The sequence below is a fragment of the Phyllobates terribilis genome, unplaced genomic scaffold, assembly GCF_046119375.1.
Source record: "Phyllobates terribilis strain yellow unplaced genomic scaffold, ASM4611937v1 Scaffold_9__5_contigs__length_417890890, whole genome shotgun sequence".
NCBI lineage: Eukaryota > Metazoa > Chordata > Amphibia > Anura > Dendrobatidae > Phyllobates > Phyllobates terribilis.
Genome location: NW_027362769.1, coordinates 408,805,661 through 408,824,883, shown reverse-complemented (window position 1 = coordinate 408,824,883; position 19,223 = coordinate 408,805,661). Strand labels below are relative to the sequence as shown.

General features: G+C 50.0%; 1 protein-coding gene across 3 annotated transcripts in view; it reads left to right on the top strand.

Annotated features, from left to right (window-relative positions):
- Nucleotides 1-19,223, top strand: part of LOC141162655 (interferon-induced very large GTPase 1-like) — a 281,835-nt gene that overhangs the window by 9,387 nt on the left and 253,225 nt on the right. For all 3 annotated transcript variants that reach the window (XM_073648989.1, XM_073648987.1, XM_073648988.1), the window contains 2 exons: nucleotides 1,177-2,987; nucleotides 15,508-15,788. In XM_073648989.1, the coding sequence (XP_073505090.1) occupies nucleotides 1,258-2,987; nucleotides 15,508-15,788 (2,011 nt within the window). In that variant the 5' untranslated portion in view covers nucleotides 1,177-1,257. The remainder of the gene's footprint in view (nucleotides 1-1,176; nucleotides 2,988-15,507; nucleotides 15,789-19,223) is intronic.

Below are 19,223 nucleotides of genomic sequence, written 5' to 3'. Positions count from 1 at the left end.
GCATTGGAGGAGGGTGGTTCCCTCCATCCCCAGGGTTGGTCGGGGAGCCTACTGGGCCCGGGTGTCCTTTCGCCAAAGTGACTCCCGCAGCCCACTTGAGTGAGACCAAAGCTGATCACTTCTGGACCACCTGGTCCACCATTAGTTCACGCCGCTGTTCTCCCGGTGGCTTGCAATGCTCAAATGGAGCCATCTCTTCCGGCTCCTGAGGCCTGTCACGGCCCCGCTTTTCACTGAGTGGGGTCCACCCCGACTCACAATAGCTCGGTTTGTCAGTCTTATCAATTCCCATTTGTGCCTTCTTTGGCACACTCTGATCACCCCAGCAGTCCATACAGTACTCACGGACCACCAGAGCTATCTGCATGGCCTCTGCACGGCCTCGGTCCACCGCTTTTTGGGCCTTCGTCGCTGCCGCGACGCCAGGGTTTTCTCTTCCTGAGCAGAGGGCATCTCCTCCTCCGCTTCCATTTCTTCCTTGCTAATATCCATAGATCAGTCATGGGGCATACTCGAGTCTCGACCACCATGTGCCATCATCGTTCGGGACTTTCCACTCAGCTTCTCAAGTCTCGTGCGTTGAGAAGAAAATGGCACCTGTTGCTCCTCGATGATGTGCTTCCTGCACGTCTGACTCCACTTCTGGGCCGAACCTCTGACGCAACCGCCATGTCATACTTCACTCTCGGCGGCTCCGCCTTCAGCCGCGCCTCCTTTCTTGGTGCACTGCCACTCACTGGGCCAGGCTTTACTCTTCATCAACATACCTTCCCATTTCCAGTCCACAAAACCTATAGGGGGGTAACGAAGCAAAGCTGCCGGGTAAAACAGGCAAAAAACGTCTATGGTGTAGACACCAACCTGAGGACAGTGCATGCTCCTGCCTAGTCAAGGGTCCGATCTGCAATAATCACAGGCGCCCGTGTTCTTGTTAGGAGGAACATGAGGTATATAAAGTCAATGAGTCTATGGCGAGTAGTAGTCCTGTGTGGATAGAACTGGGCTTAATAATCAGGTAGACATTGTAACAACTTCTGTATCTTCATTTTTATTGTTCCGCTGCTGATCTCATTAAAAACTCTCAAAACCGTTGTTGTATTAACGAGAAAATCTGTTTGTCTTTTTTTCTATTTATTGTACTGAACATTTATATTGTGATTATTCTTTATTTTACAGGTTTCGACATGAAATGATTGGGAATCAGCATTTGTCACTTGCGATCCTTGTCAAATTACATTAAGTTACAACCAGAACAAAATGGCGGAGAGCAAAGTGAAAGTGGCGGTAAGAGTCCGGCCGATGGATCAGAGAGAGACTGATAGAAAGGCAGAATGTGTCGTCTACATGGAAGGAAACCAAACTGTGGTGAAATTCTCGTCACCCACATTTGATGGACACTGTCCAGCACAGAAAGAGTTTCACTTTGATCACTGTTTCTGGTCGGTAAATGATGAAGGCCTGGCCAAGTATGCAAGTCAAGAAGATGTTTTCACCACCCTCGGGGAAGACATTCTGGACAATACCTTCGGAGGGTTCAACTCTTGCATTTTTGCTTATGGTCAAACAGGATCAGGAAAAACCTTTTCCATCATGGGGACAGATGACCAACCCGGTCTGGTGCCAAGAATTTGTTCTGCCTTATTTAGCCGAGACGTAAGTCATCTGACAAGTCTCCAAGTTGAAGTCACCTACCTAGAAATATACAACGAAAAAGTCCAAGATCTTTTGTGTCCTACAATTGACTTCAAGGCACTGAAAGTTCGAGAACACAAATTTCTTGGCCCGTATGTGGAGGGTTTATCTCATCATGCTGTAAAAAATGCCGAGGACATAAAATCACTGATACTTGAAGGAAACAAATGCCGGAAAATCATCAATACAAAAATGAATGAACACAGCAGCCGGTCACATGCAATATTCACTCTCACAGTCACACAGACATTTCACAAGGAAAATACCATGAAAGAGCTTCTCAGCAAGGTTAGTCTGGTGGACTTAGCAGGAAGTGAAAGAACTTCCATAACTGGAGCTACAGGAGAGGCGCTAAAACAAAGCTCGAACATTAATAAGTCACTTTCATCTCTCGGTCTGGTCATAAATTCATTGGCTGAACTTTCCGAGGGTAGAAGAAGGAGCAGTTATGTTAATTACAGAGATTCAGTTCTTTCTTGGCTGCTAAAGAACAATCTTGGAGGAAATAGCAAAACTATCATGTTGGCCACAATCAGCCCAGCATCAATCAACTATCAGGAGACGCTCTCCACTCTGAAGTATGCCGATAATGCCAAGCGCATAGTCAACAAACCAAGGGTAAATGAAGATCTTAACGCAAGGACGATAGCTGAGCTAGCAAAAGAGGTAAAAGCACTGAGCAAACGACTTCAACAAGCAAAAGCAAAATATAAAGAGGACCTGCAGGCAAGGCTAAACGAATCGGAAACACTTCTCCGAGAATTAAAACTCTCCTGGGAAGAAAAGCTACAAAAGACAGAAATATCTGCCTTAGAACGGCAAAAAGAGCTCCAGAGACTTGGAATCATGGTAGAACATTCCGGCATTAGTGTTAATGAAGACAAATGTTATCTCTTAAGATTATCTATTGACAATAAACAAAATGAACTAATTTTATACTATTTAGGAGAAAACACAAAAATTGGGGCTGGTGATTTTCAAGACATCAAGATCACCGGTCCTGGAATCGAGTTGGAACATTGTGTCATTGACAACTTACAAGATGGAAATATTATTCTCACCCCCAACCACAATGCTGAAACCTTTGTGAATAGTTCAAGGGTGAATAAAGGTGTTATGTTGTATCATGAAGATAAAATAATGCTCGGAAACAAAGCTTCATTCATGCTACATAAGCCAAGTGCTAAGTCTAAAATAGCTCCGGAAAGTCCAGACATGGTTCACGATGACCCTGGGAACCAACCAGAAGAAGGAAGTAAACAAGGAAATGAATCTGTAAAGTCTACATTTCTGGAGTAAGTTACACCAATTTAGTGTATGATGAAGTTGACGGGTGGACGAGGCTACACCCCAGCCCATCAATGTTACACCCATTCTCTTGTAGCTGGACAGGACTAGTGTGTAAATACTGACAAGTTGTGCAAAAATATTATGATTTATTAAGGTGTTTATGCCACACTAGTGTAAGAATGAAACTTTAATGAATCGGCCACATTGTCTAAATTGAATTCCAATGTGCATATAACAATCGCTTTGCTCATTTCCTGAGCAAATTGCATACTCCCAGCTCCCCCTAGTGGTGGCTGCAGACAGGATCTTATCATGTATCTCTGAATACAGGGAGCTCCCCCTAGTGGTGACTGCAGACAGGATCTTATCATGTATCTCTGTATACAGGGAGCTCCCCCTAGTGGTGGCTGCAGACAGAATCTTATCATGTATCTCTGCATACAGGGAGCTCCCCCTAGTGGTGGCTGCAGACAGAATCTTTTCATGTATCTCTGTATACAGGGAGCTTCCCCTAGTGGTGGCTGCAGACAGAATCGTATCATGTATCTCTGTATACATGGATCTCCCCCTAGTGGTGGCTGCAGACAGAATCTTTTCATGTATCTCTGTATACAGGGAGCTTCCCCTAGTGGTGGCTGCAGACAGAATCGTATCATGTATCTCTGTATACAGGGATCTCCCCCTAGTGGTGGCTGCAGACAGAATCTTATCATGTATCTCTGTATACAGGGAGCTTCCCCTAGTGGTGGCTGCAGACAGAATCTTATCATGTATCTCTGTATACAGGGAGCTTCCCCTAGTGGTGGCTGCAGACAGGATCTTATCATGTATCTCTGAATACAGGGAGTTCCCCCTAGTGGTGACTGCAGACAGGATCTTATCATGTATCTCTGTATACAGGGAGCTCCCCCTAGTGGTGGCTGCAGACAGAATCTTATCATGTATCTCTGCATACAGGGAGCTCCCCCTAGTGGTGGCTGCAGACAGAATCTTTTCATGTATCTCTGTATACAGGGAGCTTCCCCTAGTGGTGGCTGCAGACAGAATCGTATCATGTATCTCTGTATACAGGGATCTCCCCCTAGTGGTGGCTGCAGACAGAATCTTATCATGTATCTCTGTATACAGGGAGCTTCCCCTAGTGGTGGCTGCAGACAGAATCTTATCATGTATCTCTGTATACAGGGAGCTTCCCCTAGTGGTGGCTGCAGACAGGATCTTATCATGTATCTCTGAATACAGGGAGCTCCTCCTAGTGGTGGATGCAGACAGGATCTTATCATGTATCTCTGCATACAGGGAGCTCCCCCTAGTGGTGGCTGCAGACAGAATCTTATCTTGTATCTCTGCATACCGGGAGCTCCCCCTAGTGGTGGCTGCAGACAGAATCTTATCATGTATCTCAGTATACAGGGAGCTCCCCCTAGTGGAGGCTGGAGACAGGATCTTATCATGTATCTCTGTATATAGGGAGCTCCCCCTAGTGGTGGCTGCAGACAGAATCTTATCATGTATCTCTGTATATAGGAAGCTCCCCCTAGTGGTGACTGCAGACAGGATCTTATCATGTATCTCTGTATATAGGAAGCTCCCCCTAGTGGTGGCTGCAGACAGGATCTTATCATGTATCTCTGTATACAGGGAGCTCCCCCTAGTGGTGGCTGCAGACAGAATCTCATCATGTATCTCTGAATACAGGTAGCTCCCCCTAGTGGTGACTGCAGACAGGATCTTATCATGTATCTCTGTATATAGGAAGCTCCCCCTAGTGGTGGCTGCAGACAGGATCTTATCATGTATCTCTGTATACAGGGAGCTCCCCCTAGTGGTGGCTGCAGACAGAATCTCATCATGTATCTCTGAATACAGGTAGCTCCCCCTAGTGGTGACTGCAGACAGAATCTTATCATGTATCTCTGTATACAGAGAGCTCCCCCTAGTGGTGACTGCAGACAGGATCTTATCATGTATCTCTGTATACAGGGAGCTCCCCCTAGTGGTGGCTGCAGACAGAATCTTATCATGTATCTTAGTATACAGGGAGCTCCCGCTAGTGGTGGCTGCAGACAGGATGTTATCATATGTCTCTGTATACAGGGTGCTCCCCCTAGTGGTGGCTGCAGACAGAATCTTATCATGTATCTCTGTATACAGGGATCTCCCCCTAGTGGTGGCTGCAGACAGAATCTTATCATGTATCTCTGTATACAGGGATCTCCCCCTAGTGGTGGCTGCAGACAGAATCTCATCATGTATCTCTGAATACAGGTAGCTCCCCCTAGTGGTGGCTGCAGACAGAATCTTATCATGTATCTCTGTATACAGGAAGCTCCTCCTAGTGGTGGCTGCAGACAGGATCTTATCATGTATCTCTGTATACAGGAGCTCTCCCTAGTGGTGGCTGCAGACAGAATCTTATCATGCATCTCTATATACAGGGAGCTTCCTCTAGTGGTGACTGCAGACAGGATCTTATCATGTATCTCTGTATACAGGGATCTCCCCCTAGTGGTGGCTGCAGACAGAATCTCATCATGTATCTCTGAATACAGGTAGCTCCCCCTAGTGGTGGCTGCAGACAGAATCTTATCATGTATCTCTGTATACAGGGAACTCCCCGAAGTGGTGGCTGCAGACAGGATCTTATCATGTATCTCTGTATACAGGGAGCTTCCCCTAGTGGTGGCTGCAGACAGGACCTTATCATGTATCTCTGTATACAGGGAGCTCCCAGTAGTGGTGGCTGTAGACAGGATCTTATCATGTATCTCTGTATACAGTGAGCTCTGTGATGAAATGCCGGCCGGTGGGTGCAGCTCTCTGGCGCCCCCTTACCTCTCAGGTGAGTAAAGGTACTGCACCTAGAGTAAGTAGTGCCAGGAAGCTGCTACCAGCAGGGGAAAACACGGTGGTGTGTTGTCCCTTACACGTCACCAATCCGTGACGCCACAATACAGGCACAACTCTCTGGCGCCCCCTTGCCTCTCAGGTCAGTCAAGGTACTGCACCTAGAGTGAGTGGTCGCCGGAGAGGCCGTCCTGTAGCTCTCTGGGTATTTGAGGCCCTCTGCAGTGAGGGCGGTATATATATTTCCCTGGCTGCGCCAGTAATATATATCCACACCTCCGACCGTCACTGCCAGCCTTCCTCAAATCCTCCAGAGGCTGTGCTGCCACCAGTTCTCCTTTGATACAAGCCCGGTCCGTTAACAGACTTGTATCGGGTCAAGAACCAACCCAGTAGCGTTTCAGCCAAGCGTTTCCGGACCAATGGATTCGTATATGCAGAGTAAAGAATACAGCCCACGATTAATTTATGATTTAATCGATTATAAGAATACACTAGATTACAAGGCTATACAATTAACTATACAACGGTATTTGGCCAGAATAAGAGATATAACAATTAGAAATACAGAACACAGGAATAACAACGATAAATCAGTTACCGTTCTTGTGGTGCAAGGGAGGCTTTGCTATCCCACAGGTTCAAGCTTAGTTGCAGTCGTCCAGGCCTCAGTAGCACATGGCAAAGGTGCTCCTCCCACTCAGAGACCTGGACCCGACGTTAGGAGTTGTTCACATCATCTCCTGGGTCAAAAACTGAGCGGGTTTCTGGCTGTCGGCTATACTAGAGTCCTGTCACGCCCACTCTTGGTGATGTCAGTTTACTAAGCCCACCCCTACCAATGCCAATTTTGGCTCCATTTGAGAAAAGTACCCATAACTTTCCCTGGGGTGATCTCATCGTATCACCAGAGGTATCGTCGTGATCCTACTCTTCTGGGGAAGCCATTGACTCTAAACTTGCCTCCCCTGGGACCTTGTATATGGTTCTTCTAAATATCTAGCTTTCCAGACCACTCATGGATTTATAAGTCCCATGATTGTGTCCGCGGGCACCTTCCCCACATGATACATTTTGTTCCGGTTCCCTAACTTGTATCGTGTGATTATGAATTGATAGTGTATCTGTAGCTTTTGGCAGCCATTTTCCACAAAGAAAGCACATGGTTTCTTGAGATAATGGAGAGGTTTTCAGGCTTGCACAAATGGTTTGCTTCTGGTTTCAAGTGACATCAAGGTGTTAATTACCCCCTAAGGTACTGCACCTAGAGTAAGTAGTGCCAGGAAGCTGCTACCAGCAGGGGAAAACACGGTGGTGTGTTGTCCCTTACACGTCACCAATCCGTGACGCCACAATACAGGCACAACTCTCTGGCGCCCCCTTGCCTCTCAGGTCAGTCAAGGTACTGCACCTAGAGTGAGTGGTCGCCGGAGAGGCCGTCCTGTAGCCCTCTGGGTATTTGAGGCCCTCTGCAGTGAGGGCAGTATATATATTTCCCTGGCTGCGCCAGTAATATATATCCACACCTCCGACCGTCACTGCCAGCCTTCCTCAAATCCTCCAGAGGCTGTGCTGCCACCAGTTCTCCTTTGATACAAGCCCGGTCCGTTAATAGACTTGTATTGGGTCAAGAACCAACCCAGTAGCGTTTCAGCCAAGCGTTTCCGGACCAATGGATTCGTATATGCAGAGTAAAGGATACAGCCCACGATTAATTTATGATTTAATCGATTATAAGAATACACTAGATTACAAGGCTATACAATTAACTATACAACGGTATTTGGCCAGAATAAGAGATATAACAATTAGAAATACAGAACACAGGAATAACAACGATAAATCAGTTACCGTTCTTGTGGTGCAAGGGAGGCTTTGCTATCCCACAGGTTCAAGCTTAGTTGCAGTCGTCCAGGCCTCAGTAGCACATGGCAAAGGTGCTCCTCCCACTCAGAGACCTGGACCCGACGTTAGGAGTTGTTCACATCATCTCCTGGGTCAAAAACTGAGCGGGTTTCTGGCTGTCGGCTATACTAGAGTCCTGTCACGCCCACTCTTGGTGATGTCAGTTTACTAAGCCCACCCTTACCAATGCCAGTTTTGGCTCCATTTGAGAAAAGTACCCATAACTTTCCCTGGGGTGATCTCATCGTATCACCAGAGGTATCGTCGTGATCCTACTCTTCTGGGGAAGCCATTGACTCTAAACTTGCCTCCCCTGGGACCTTGTATATGGTTCTTCTAAATATCTAGCTTTCCAGACCACTCATGGATTTATAAGTCCCATGATTGTGTCCGCGGGCACCTTCCCCACATGATACATTTTGTTCCGGTTCCCTAACTTGTATCGTGTGATTATGAATTGATAGTGTATCTGTAGCTTTTGGCAGCCATTTTCCACAAAGAAAGCACATGGTTTCTTGAGACAATGGAGAGGTTTTCAGGCTTGCACAAATGGTTTGCTTCTGGTTTCAAGTGACATCAAGGTGTTAATTACCCCCTAGGGTCTCCCTGACTCTGTCCTGCTTGGACACAACAAGGCTGGCCCATCTATTTACCATATCAAAGAAGTTCCTGGAGACTGATATCCAGAGGTGGGGGCGAATTGCTCTATTTACCAGGGGCTGGAGAAATGTGACATGGTAGGAGCTGTGTGAGGGATTTTTAGAAATGACAATAGTTAATATCTTCAGGTATGACATATCATACCTAAGATGGCGGCTAACTTTCATGACACCTCCCCCTATAAGATGGCGCGAGGGGGTAACACATTCCTGTGTTCTCCCATGCGTCCTTCTGCACCCTGCCCTTGCCGGGATAACCCGTCAGCGTTACCATGGTCACGGGCTCTTCTGTGGCGAATGGAGAAGTGATACTGCTGGAGAACGAGGCTCCAGCGTAGCAACCTTCCATTCGACCCAGAGACCGTGTGTAACCAGCTGAGGGGGTTGTGGTCCATCTCCATGGTGAAATGGCTCCCGTACAAGTAGGGCTGCAGACGCTGCAGGACCCATACAATTGCCAGGCATTCCTTTTCCACCATGGAGTAGGCCACCTCCCGTGGCAGTAGCTTCCTGCTCAGGTACAAGACAGGATGTTCCTGGCCTGTCGTGTTGACCTAACTTAGCACAGCACCGAGGCCAAAGTCACTCGCGTCGGTCTGTACCACAAACGGCCGGTCGAAGTTGGCAGCTTGAAGTACAGTGGAGCTACTTAGGGCGGTCTTGAGTGCCCTGAAGGCTGTCTCGCAGGCGACAGTCCAGTAGACTGCGACAGGCAGCTTCTTCTTGGTGAGGTCCGTCAGGGGCTTGGCCAAGGTGCTATAGTGTGGAACGAACCTCCTGTAGTACCCGGCAGTCCCAAGAAGGACAGCACCTGCTTTTTTGTCCTGGGGGTGGGCCAGGATGCGATGGCATCCACTTTTCCAGGTTCTGGCTTCAGAACACCCCTGCCTACCCGGTGAACCAGGTAGAGGACCTCACTCATGCCCAGCTGGCACTTTTCCGGCTTGATGGTCAAGCCTGCCCGGTGGATCCGACCGAGCACCTGCCACAGGTGCTCTAGGTGATCCTCCCAGGTGGGACTGAAGACTGCAATATCGTCCAAGTACGCAGCCACGTACCCTCCAAGTCCCTCAAGCAGCGTATTGACCATCCACTGAAAAGTGGCAGGGGCATTCCTCATGCCGAACGGCATCACCATGGACTCGTATAGTCCAAAAGGGGTGATAAAGGCAGAGCGTTACCTTGCCGCGGGGGTCAGGGGAATCTGCCAGTATCCCCGGCTCAGATCCATGATGGTCAGGTACTTGGCCCCGTCCCTAAGATCGAGCAGGTCATCGATGCGTGGTATGGGAAACGCATCGGGGACCGTCACCGCGTTGAGCCCCCGGTAGTCCACGCAGAACCGCGTAGTTCGGTCCTTTTTAGGAACGAGGACTACAGGTGAGGCCCACGCGCTGTTGGATGCCTGGATCACCCCCAGCTTCAGCATCTCGTCTATCTCTTGGCGCAGGTTTTCCTGCATCTCGAAAGAGACCCGATATGCTGAATGCCGGATCGGGGGGTGATCGCCGGTGACCACGTCGTGGACAGCCATCTCAGTCCTTCCGGGCAGGCTGCTGAACAGCTCCCAGAAGGAGTGCAGGGTGGCCTCCAGCTGGGACCGTTGGTCCTCCGTGAGCTGGTGGCCAACCCTCACATCCTCGATGGATCCACCCGCCTTGGCTTGGGCGAGCAGATCCAGGAGGGTTTCTACCTCTCCCTCCTCGGGAAGGTTGCACACTGGGTGGGCATACGCTTCCCGCTCATGATGAGCCTTCATCATGTTCACGTGGAAGTTCTTCCTCCTTCCACGGGCGTGGTCCAGGGTGACCAGATAGGTGACGGCGTTGAGTTTCTGGTGCACGAGGTATGGATCTTCCCAGGCTGCCTGAAGCTTGTTCTGTGGTAAGGGGACCAGTACCCACACTTTTTGACCCACCTGGTAGGTCCTCTCACAAGCATTCTGGTCGCACCACTGCTTCTGGTCGGCCTGGGCCTGGCCCATATTGTCCTGCACCAGCTTTGCCAAAGCCATCATCCTGTCCCGGTGGCGCGCGACATACTCGATGACCGACACCTCCGAGGTGGCTAAATCCCCTTCCCATGCTTCCTTCACCAGAGCCAGGGGTCCCCGTACACGTCGCCCGTACAGGAGCTCAAAGGGGGAGAACCCCGTTGAGGCCTGCGGAGCCTCCCGGTAAGCAAATAGCAGGTGCGGGAGAAGACGTTCCCAGTCGCTCCCGTAGGAGTCGGCGAACATCTTAAGCATCTGTTTCAAGGTGCCATTGAACCGCACACACAGGCCATTAGTCTGTGGGTGATACGGGCTGGCCACCAGGTGTTGCACCTTTATTTGATTACATAGGGACTCCATCAGCTCCGACATGAACTGGGTCCCCTGATCGGTGAGCATTTCCTGGGGAAATCCTACTCTGGAGAAAATCTCAAATAAGGCGGTTGCCACTTTGTCGGCCTTAGTGGATGACAAAACTACCGCTTCCGGGTACCGGGTGGCGTAGTCTACTACAGTCAGTATGAAGCGTTTCTCGTGGGGGCCAGTGGGCAGGGGTCCCACGAGATCCACAGCCACCCTCGAGAAAGGCTCTCCAATGATTGGCAGAGGTGTCAGTGGGGCTTTGGAGCGCCACCCCGACTTCCCCACCCTCTGACAGCTGACACACGACTTGCAGTAGGCCGTCGCCTCGGCTCCCATCCCAGGCCAGTAGAAATGCTGAGCTATCCTGGCCTTGGTTTTAGCGATCCCCAGGTGTCCGGCCATCGGAATCTCGTGTGCGAGCCGCAACAATTCTGCCTTGAACAGATAGGGTACCACTAACTCTCGGTCCCTGGGCCACGCCTCTGGTGAACCCTGCTTGACCGTCATCCGGTACAGCCGTCCCTGGTCCAAGACCACATGCTCGCCGTCTGAGTCCTGGGGAAGCTGTGCCGCCTGCTCCTTGACTCGATGGGGCAAGAATCGAAGAAACTGCCACATCTTCCGTCAGCACCTCCGGACATGTCTCCAAGCCGCTGTCTGACCCAGCTGCCACTTGGTCAGAAATGGGGAAGCCTTCGGACCTTTGCGAGGCTCCTTGGGCTCCGGCGCTCCCACTCCTGGTGACAGCGGCTATGACCGCTGTGACCGTGGGTAGTGCCCGCTTCCCCTCAGTTTCTGACCAAGCTGCCAGATCAGGCAGGCTTCCTAGGCCTGTCGACATCCCGGACGTGGGGAACTCCTGTTCTGGGGTCTTACCTGGCGGTTCCTCTCCTGGGACACCCCCACCCCCACCCCCCATGGCTCGCTCCCCCCTCTGCAGAGGCCCTAGACTCAGCGGCCTGGATTCTCCTGGAAGCCCTACACTGCCGGTAGCAACCTTCCTCTCCATCCCTGAGCCTCCCTCTACAGAATCCCGCCCCCCTCCTCCCTCACCGGAGAACAAGAGGTCCCTGTGCGCTGGCTGAGCACCTCTGGGGGCATCCTCACCTTCCTCACCTGCTCTCACTAACAAGCCTGTTTGTGTGTGTCTGTGTGTGTGTTACTCTCAGGTTCCACTCCCTCCTCCTCCGCAGGAGACACACTCCATACAACATTATTGGCGTTAGAAGCCGATAAATCAAGACATTCTGGGGGAGCCGAACTTGGGGGTTCAGTGGGTACATACTGCGACACTAGCCGCCCCAAGTCGGTCCCTAATAAAACGTTTGCGGGAATATTTGGTGTTACTCCCACCTCCCGCATCCCCCTCCCGGCACCCCAATCCAAATACACCATGACAACGGGAAGTGTCGGCTCCACGCCTCCAATCCCGGAGACGGAAAGGGTCTTTCCCGGTACAAAATCTTGAGGGGACACCACCTCAGGCCGTACTAGATTTTGTTCAGCGCCAGTGTCCCGCAGTCCCTTGACCGCAGAACAGCCTATGGTGACGGGTTGGATATTGTCCAGGGACTTACCACCACCCACTCCCACACACAGAACATTGGGGGCTCTCTGGGACTGGGATGGGGCCTTTTGGCACTGGGGACACTCAGCCCTAAAGTGTCCTGGCTTGTTGCAATGATGACAACGTCTTAAGTCTGTTCCTTGCCTGGAGAGGGCAACAGAGGGATACACCCCTTGTGTTCTGGGGGCTGGGGAAACAGGGGCAGGATTGGGCTTACCCCCTCTCCAGGTACTGCTGGCAGACTTCTTCGGCTCAGGCGCCCTGTTATTGGCATACTCATCTGCCAGGGCGGCTGTAGCAGAAGCCCCCGTTGGTTTTCGGTCACGGAGGAACTGTCGGAGGTTCCACTGGAACTGCTCCGTGACGAATAGTTCCTGGACCTCCTGGCGGGTAGTAAGCGTTAGACCCGAGGTCCAGTGCTCTGCTGCTCTCAACAGCGCCCGCATATGATCGGTCCAGGTGTCCTTGGGGCCACGCAGCAGGCTCCGGAACTTCTGGCGGTACAACTCCGGAGTGAGGTTGTACTGCAGGATCAGGGCCCGCTTGATGCTGTCATAGTCCTGTACCTCCCCGGCAGGTAAGTCCCCCAAGGCATCCAGGGACTTACCCCTCAAACGGGGGGTCAGGTATCTTGCCCACTGATCCCGGGCCAGTTGGTGTTGAAGGCAGGTCCTTTCGAAGGCCAACAGAAAGGAGTCCAGGTCTCCATCTTTCTCAATCAGGGGGAAGTCCTCGGCTCGGACTTTACAGGTCTTCGCCTCCTGCTGTGCTGGAGGTGCCAGAAGGAATCCACACTGAGCCAGGTCCAGTTGATCCTTGCGCTCCGCATCTCGTTCTGCACTCTCCGCATCTCGTTCTGCACCCTCTGCATCTCGTTCTGCATGCTCCGCAGCTCTTTCTGCACGCTCCGCCTCTTCTATTCACCGGCGTTCATCCATGAGGAGCCGAAAAGTGGCGGTGTCCCCAGACCGCTGACTGGCCAGGGCCGATTGCAGGAGGGCATCCATGCTGGACAGGCTGTGGTGGGCAGTCCACTGCGGGACCGAGTACTGGGGACTGGCTCCTTGAGGTGCTCGAGCTGAGCTCCTCCCCACCATGAGTAACATTGTCCTCCCCCACCTGCTCACCGACCAAAGCATTGGTCTTCTCCTTCAACTTGTTCCTGGTGCCTTCCGCCATCTTGGTAACCTTGGGTCACTGACACCGCTGCAACCCTGAGTTTGCACACACCTTGTTATAATTTTACTCTGACCGTCTAGTGTTGGGCTGACCTTAAGACTCCAGCAGTGGAAATTACCACTGGCAGTCTTTAGTGGTTGTGAGTAGGGATCCCACGTACACTATACTCTGCAATCCCACCGCTCTGCCACCAATGTGATGAAATACCGGCCGGTGGGTGCAGCTCTCTGGCGCCCCCTTACCTCTCAGGTGAGTCAAGGTACTGCACCTAGAGTAAGTAGTGCCAGGAAGCTGCTACCAGCGGGGGAAATCACAGTGGTGTGTTGTCCCTTACACGTCACCAATCCGTGACGCCACGATACAGGCACAACTCTCTGGCACCCCCTTGCCTCTCAGGTCAGTCAAGGTACTGCACCTAGAGTGAGTGGCCGCCGGAAAGGCCGTCCTGTAGCCCTCTGGGTATTTGAGGCCCTCTGCAGTGAGGGCAGTATATATATTTCCCTGGCTGCGCCAGTAATATATATCCACACCTCCGACCGTCACTGCCAGCCTTCCTCACATCCCCCAGATGTTGTGCTGCCACCAGTTCTCATTTGATACAAACACGGTCCGTTAACAGACTTGTATCGGGTCAGGAACCAACCCAGTAGCGTTTCAGCCAAGCGTTTCCGGACCAATGGATTCGTATATGCAGAGTAAAGAATACAGCCCACGATTAATTTATGATTTAATCGATTATAAAAATACACTAGATTACAAGGCTATACAATTAACTATACAGTGGTATTTGGCCAGAATAAGAGATATAACAATTAGAAATACAAAACATAGGAATAGCACCGATAAATCAGTTACCGTTCTTATGGTGCAAGGGAGGCTTTGCTATCCCACAGGTTCAAGCTTAGTTGCAGTCGTCCAGGCCTCAATAGCACATGGCAAAGGTGCTCCTCCCACTCAGAGACCGGGACCCGACGTTAGGAGTTGTTCACATCAGCTCCTGGGTCAAAAAACTGAGGGGGTTTCTGGCTGTCGGCTATACTAGAGTCCTGTCACGCCCACTCTTGGTGATGTCAGTTTACTAAGCCCCCCCCTACCAATGCCAGTTTTGGCTCCATTTGAGAAAAGTACCCATAACTTTCCCTGGGGTGATCTCATCGTATCACCAGAGGTATCGTCGTGATCCTACTCTTCTGGGGAAGCCATTGACTCTAAACATGCCTCCCCTGGGACCTTGTATATGGTTCTTCTAAATATCTAGCTTTCCAGACCACTCATGGATTTATAAGTCCCATGATTGTGTCCGCGGGTACCTTCCCCACATGATACATTTTGGTCGGGTTCCCTAACTTGTATCGTGTGGTTATGAATTGATAGTGTATCTGTAGCTTTTGGCAGCCATTTTCCACAAAGAAAGCACATGGTTTCTTGAGACAATGGAAAGGTTTTCAGGCTTGCACAAATGGTTTGCTTCTGGTTTCAAGTGACATCAAGGTGTTAATTACCCCCTAGGGTCTCCCTCACTCTGTCCTACTTGGACACAACAAGGCTGGCCCATCTATTTACCATATCAAAGAAGTTCCTGGAGACTGATCTCCAGAGGTGGGGGCGAATTGCTCTATTTACCAGGTGCTGGAGAAATGTGACATGGTAGGAGCTGTGTGAGGGATTTTTAGAAATGACAATAGGGAATATCTTCAGGTATGACGTATTATATCTAAGATGGCGGCTAACTTTCATGTCAAGCTCCCCCTAGTGGTGGCTGCTGACAGGATCTTATCATGTATCTCTGTATACAGGGAGCTCCCTCTAGTGGTGGCTGCAGACAGAACCTTATTATGTAATATTTGCTGGGTAGATAGTGGCTGTGTTATTGATGTATTTCTTTAGTGATTTAGGGTTTTTTCTCTGCTTGGCAAATCTCGTTCACCATGAAATGAGTTTTTTCAGACTAAAAGGAAGGATATCAAATGTTAAAACATTATTTGTAATATATTTGTTAATGTAATTTTAAGGTCTTCAGTCGGAGTGCTGCCTTTAATGGAGCCTTTAGAGAAAAAGGCTGCTAATTACATTCGGAGGTCGAGGGAACAGATTATGAATATTCTACAGAAGGACTTTGATACATTTCTGGATGAAGTTGATTCACAGAACATTATCACACAGGATGAATATTTTAAAGTTGAAAATATGGAAACTGATATGAAAAAGAAAGCGCGGACCTTAGTGAACCAGATACTTCAGAAAGATGAGTCAACTTGTCGAGCGTTCCTCCAATGCTTGCAACTGAACCCAAGTAAGAGCTGAAGGTCCTCATGTTTCATTTATGTATTTATTACACAGAAATTCAGTTAATAATTACGATATATATAAGTATATATAAATATATATATATATATTGTGCCTTGATAAAGTCTTCATACCCAGTGAACTTTTGAAATTTTCCACGTTTTTCACATTTCACCCACAAACTTAAATGAATTTTATTGGGATCTTCTGTGATACCAACACTAAGTAGCAAATATTTGTGAAGGGTAAAGTAAATTCTACACGGTTTACTAAATATTTTAAAGATATAAATTTGACAATTATGAAGAGCATTTGTATTCAGCCCCCTGTAGTCTGATCCCCTAAATAAAACCCCGAGTGACCAATCATCCCCAGAAGTCACATAATTAGTGCATTGCATCCACCTGGGTGTAATCTCTTCTCGGTATAGCTACAGCTGTTCTGTGAAGGCCGCAGTGGTTTGTGTGAGAACATTAAGGATCAAACAGCCTCATGAAAACCAAGGAGCCCACCAGACATGTCAGGGATAAAGCTGAAAACCAAGGAGCCCACCAGACAGATCAGGGATAAAGAGTAGAGCAGGGTTAGGTTATAAAAAATAGCCCAAGTTCTGAACATTTCACGGAGCACTGTGCAATCCATCATCCAAAAATGGAAGGAGTATGGCACAACTGCAAACCTACTGAGACATGGAGTCCACCTAACCTGACATCGCAAGCAAGGAGAGCTCTAATTAGAGAAATAGCCGAGAGGCCCATGGTCACTGAGGAGCTGCTGAGATCCACAGCTCAGGGGGGAATATGTCCACAAGACATCTATTAGTCGCATACTCCACATATCTTGCCTTTATGAAAGAGCGGCAAGAAGAAAGCCTTTTTAGAAAGCCATAAGAAATCCAATGTAGGGGACAAAGTGAGCATGTGGAGGGACTAAAGAAGTTTTGGGGCTAAATGCAAAATGCTTTGTGTGGAGGAAAACTAACGCTGCACATCACTCTGAAAACACCACCCCCACCGTCACACATGGTGGAGGCAGCATCCTGCTGTAGGGAGGCTTTTCTTCAGCAGGGGCAGGGAAGCTGGTCAGAGGTGATGGGTGGAGATAAATGCAGGGCAGTCCTGGAGGAAAACCTGTCAGAGGCTGCAGAAGACCTGAGACTGGGGTGTAGGTTCACCTTTCAGCAGGACAATGACCCCCAACATCCTGCAGAGCTACAATGGAGGGTTTAGATCAGAGCATATTCCTGTGTGTGAACGGCACAGTCACAGTGCAGACCCAAATCCCAGAGAATCTGTGACAAGACGTGAAAATCACTGATCACAGACGTCTCCATCCGATCACTGAGCGAGAGCGAGTGTGCAAAGGGATTGAAGTTTACCTTAAACCTTAAAAACTTTGTAACTACAAAAAGTAATTAGTAAATGTCGTATCTTTTCCCTTACAAATCACAGATACTCGTTACTTCTTGTTATCACATACCATCCCAATAAAATACATGTAAGTTTGTGTGTGTAACATGGAAAAGTTCACGGGATATGAAGACTTTTTCAAGGCAATAATATATATATATATAGCAATCTCTTATTGAATTGAACGATTATATGTTGTTATTCTGATTGTCTTAATAAAAACTTTGAAACAGGAAAAACTCTGAAAAAATACTGGAGAGTTCTAAGAAAGATAAGAAAACTCAACAATGCATATGTTAGTCCTTAAAGCATTACTCCGTGTTTTTTTTTTTATTTCCCCCCCCGGAGTGGTATCACTAATGTCTGCTCACTGGTCTGGTTGATACAAAAAATGAGTCAGAACGCGGCTCACAGCCTGACACTGAGAGCTGGTGAGCGTCAGTCACAAGATCGGATCGGGAGCGGAGTGGCAGTCACAAGATCGGATCGGGAGCGGAGTGGCAGTCAGAAGATCGGTTCGGGAGCGGAGTGGCAGTCAGAAGATCGGATCGGGAGCGGAGTGGCAGTCAGAAGATCGGATCAGGAGCGGAGTGGCAGTCAGAAGATCGGATCGGGAGTGAAGTGGCAGTCAGAAGATCGGATCGGGAGCGGAGTGGCAGTCAGAAGATCGGATTGGGAGCGGAGTGGCAGTCAGAAGATCGGATCGGGAGTGAAGTGGCAGTCAGAAGATCGGATCGGGAGCAGAGTGGCAGTCACAAGATCGGATCGGGAGCGGAGTGGCAGTCAGAAGATCGGATCAGGAGCGGAGTGGCAGTCAGAAGATCGGATCGGGAGTGAAGTGGCAGTCAGAAGATCGGATCGGGAGCGGAGTGGCAGTCAGAAGATCGGATTGGGAGCGGAGTGGCAGTCAGAAGATCGGATCGGGAGCAGAGTGGCAGTCAGAAGATCGGTTCGGGAGCGGAGTGGCAGTCAGTAGATCGGATCGGGAGTGAAGTGGCAGTCAGAAGATCGGATCGGGAGCGGAGTGGCAGTCACAAGATCGGATCGGGAGTGAAGTGGCAGTCAGAAGATCGGATCGGGAGCGGAGTGGCAGTCACAAGATCGGATCGGGAGCGGAGTGGCAGTCAGAAGATCGGTTCGGGAGCGGAATGGCAGTCAGAAGATCGGATCAGGAGCGGAGTGGCAGTCAGAAGATCGGATCGGGAGTGAAGTGGCAGTCAGAAGATCGGATCGGGAGCGGAGTGGCAGTCATAAGATCGGATTGGGAGCGGAGTGGCAGTCAGAAGATCGGATTGGGAGCGGAGTGGCAGTCAGAAGATCGGATCGGGAGTGAAGTGGCAGTCAGAAGATCGGATCGGGAGCGGAGTGGCAGTCATAAGATCGGATTGGGAGCGGAGTGGCAGTCAGAAGATCGGATCGGGAGCGGAGTGGCAGTCATAAGATCGGATCGGGAGCGGAGTGGCAGTCAGAAGATCGGATCGGGAGCAGAGTGGCAGTCAGAAGATCGGATCAGGAGCGGAGTGGCAGTCAGAAGATCGGATTGGGAGCGGAGTGGCAGTCAGAAGATCGGATCGGGAGCAGAGTGGCAGTCAGAAGCTCGGATCGGGAGAGGAGTGGCAGTCAGAAGATCGGGAGCAGAGTGGCAGTCAGAAGATCGGATCAGGAGCGGAGTGGCAGTCAGAAGATTGGATCGGGAGTGAAGTGGCAGTCAGAAGATTGGATCGGGAGCGGAGTGGCAGTCAGAAGATCGGATTGGGAGCGGAGTGGCAGTCAGAAGATCGGATTGGGAGCGGAGTGGCAGTCAGAAGATCGGATTGGGAGCGGAGTGGCAGTCAGAAGATCGGATCGGGAGCGGAGTGGCAGTCAGAAGCTCGGATCGGGAGAGGAGTGGCAGTCAGAAGATCGGGACCAGAGTGGCAGTCAGAAGATCGGATCAGGAGCGGAGTGGCAGTCAGAAGATCGGATCGGGAGTGAAGTGGCAGTCAGAAGATTGGATCGGGAGCGGAGTGGCAGTCAGAAGATCGGATCGGGAG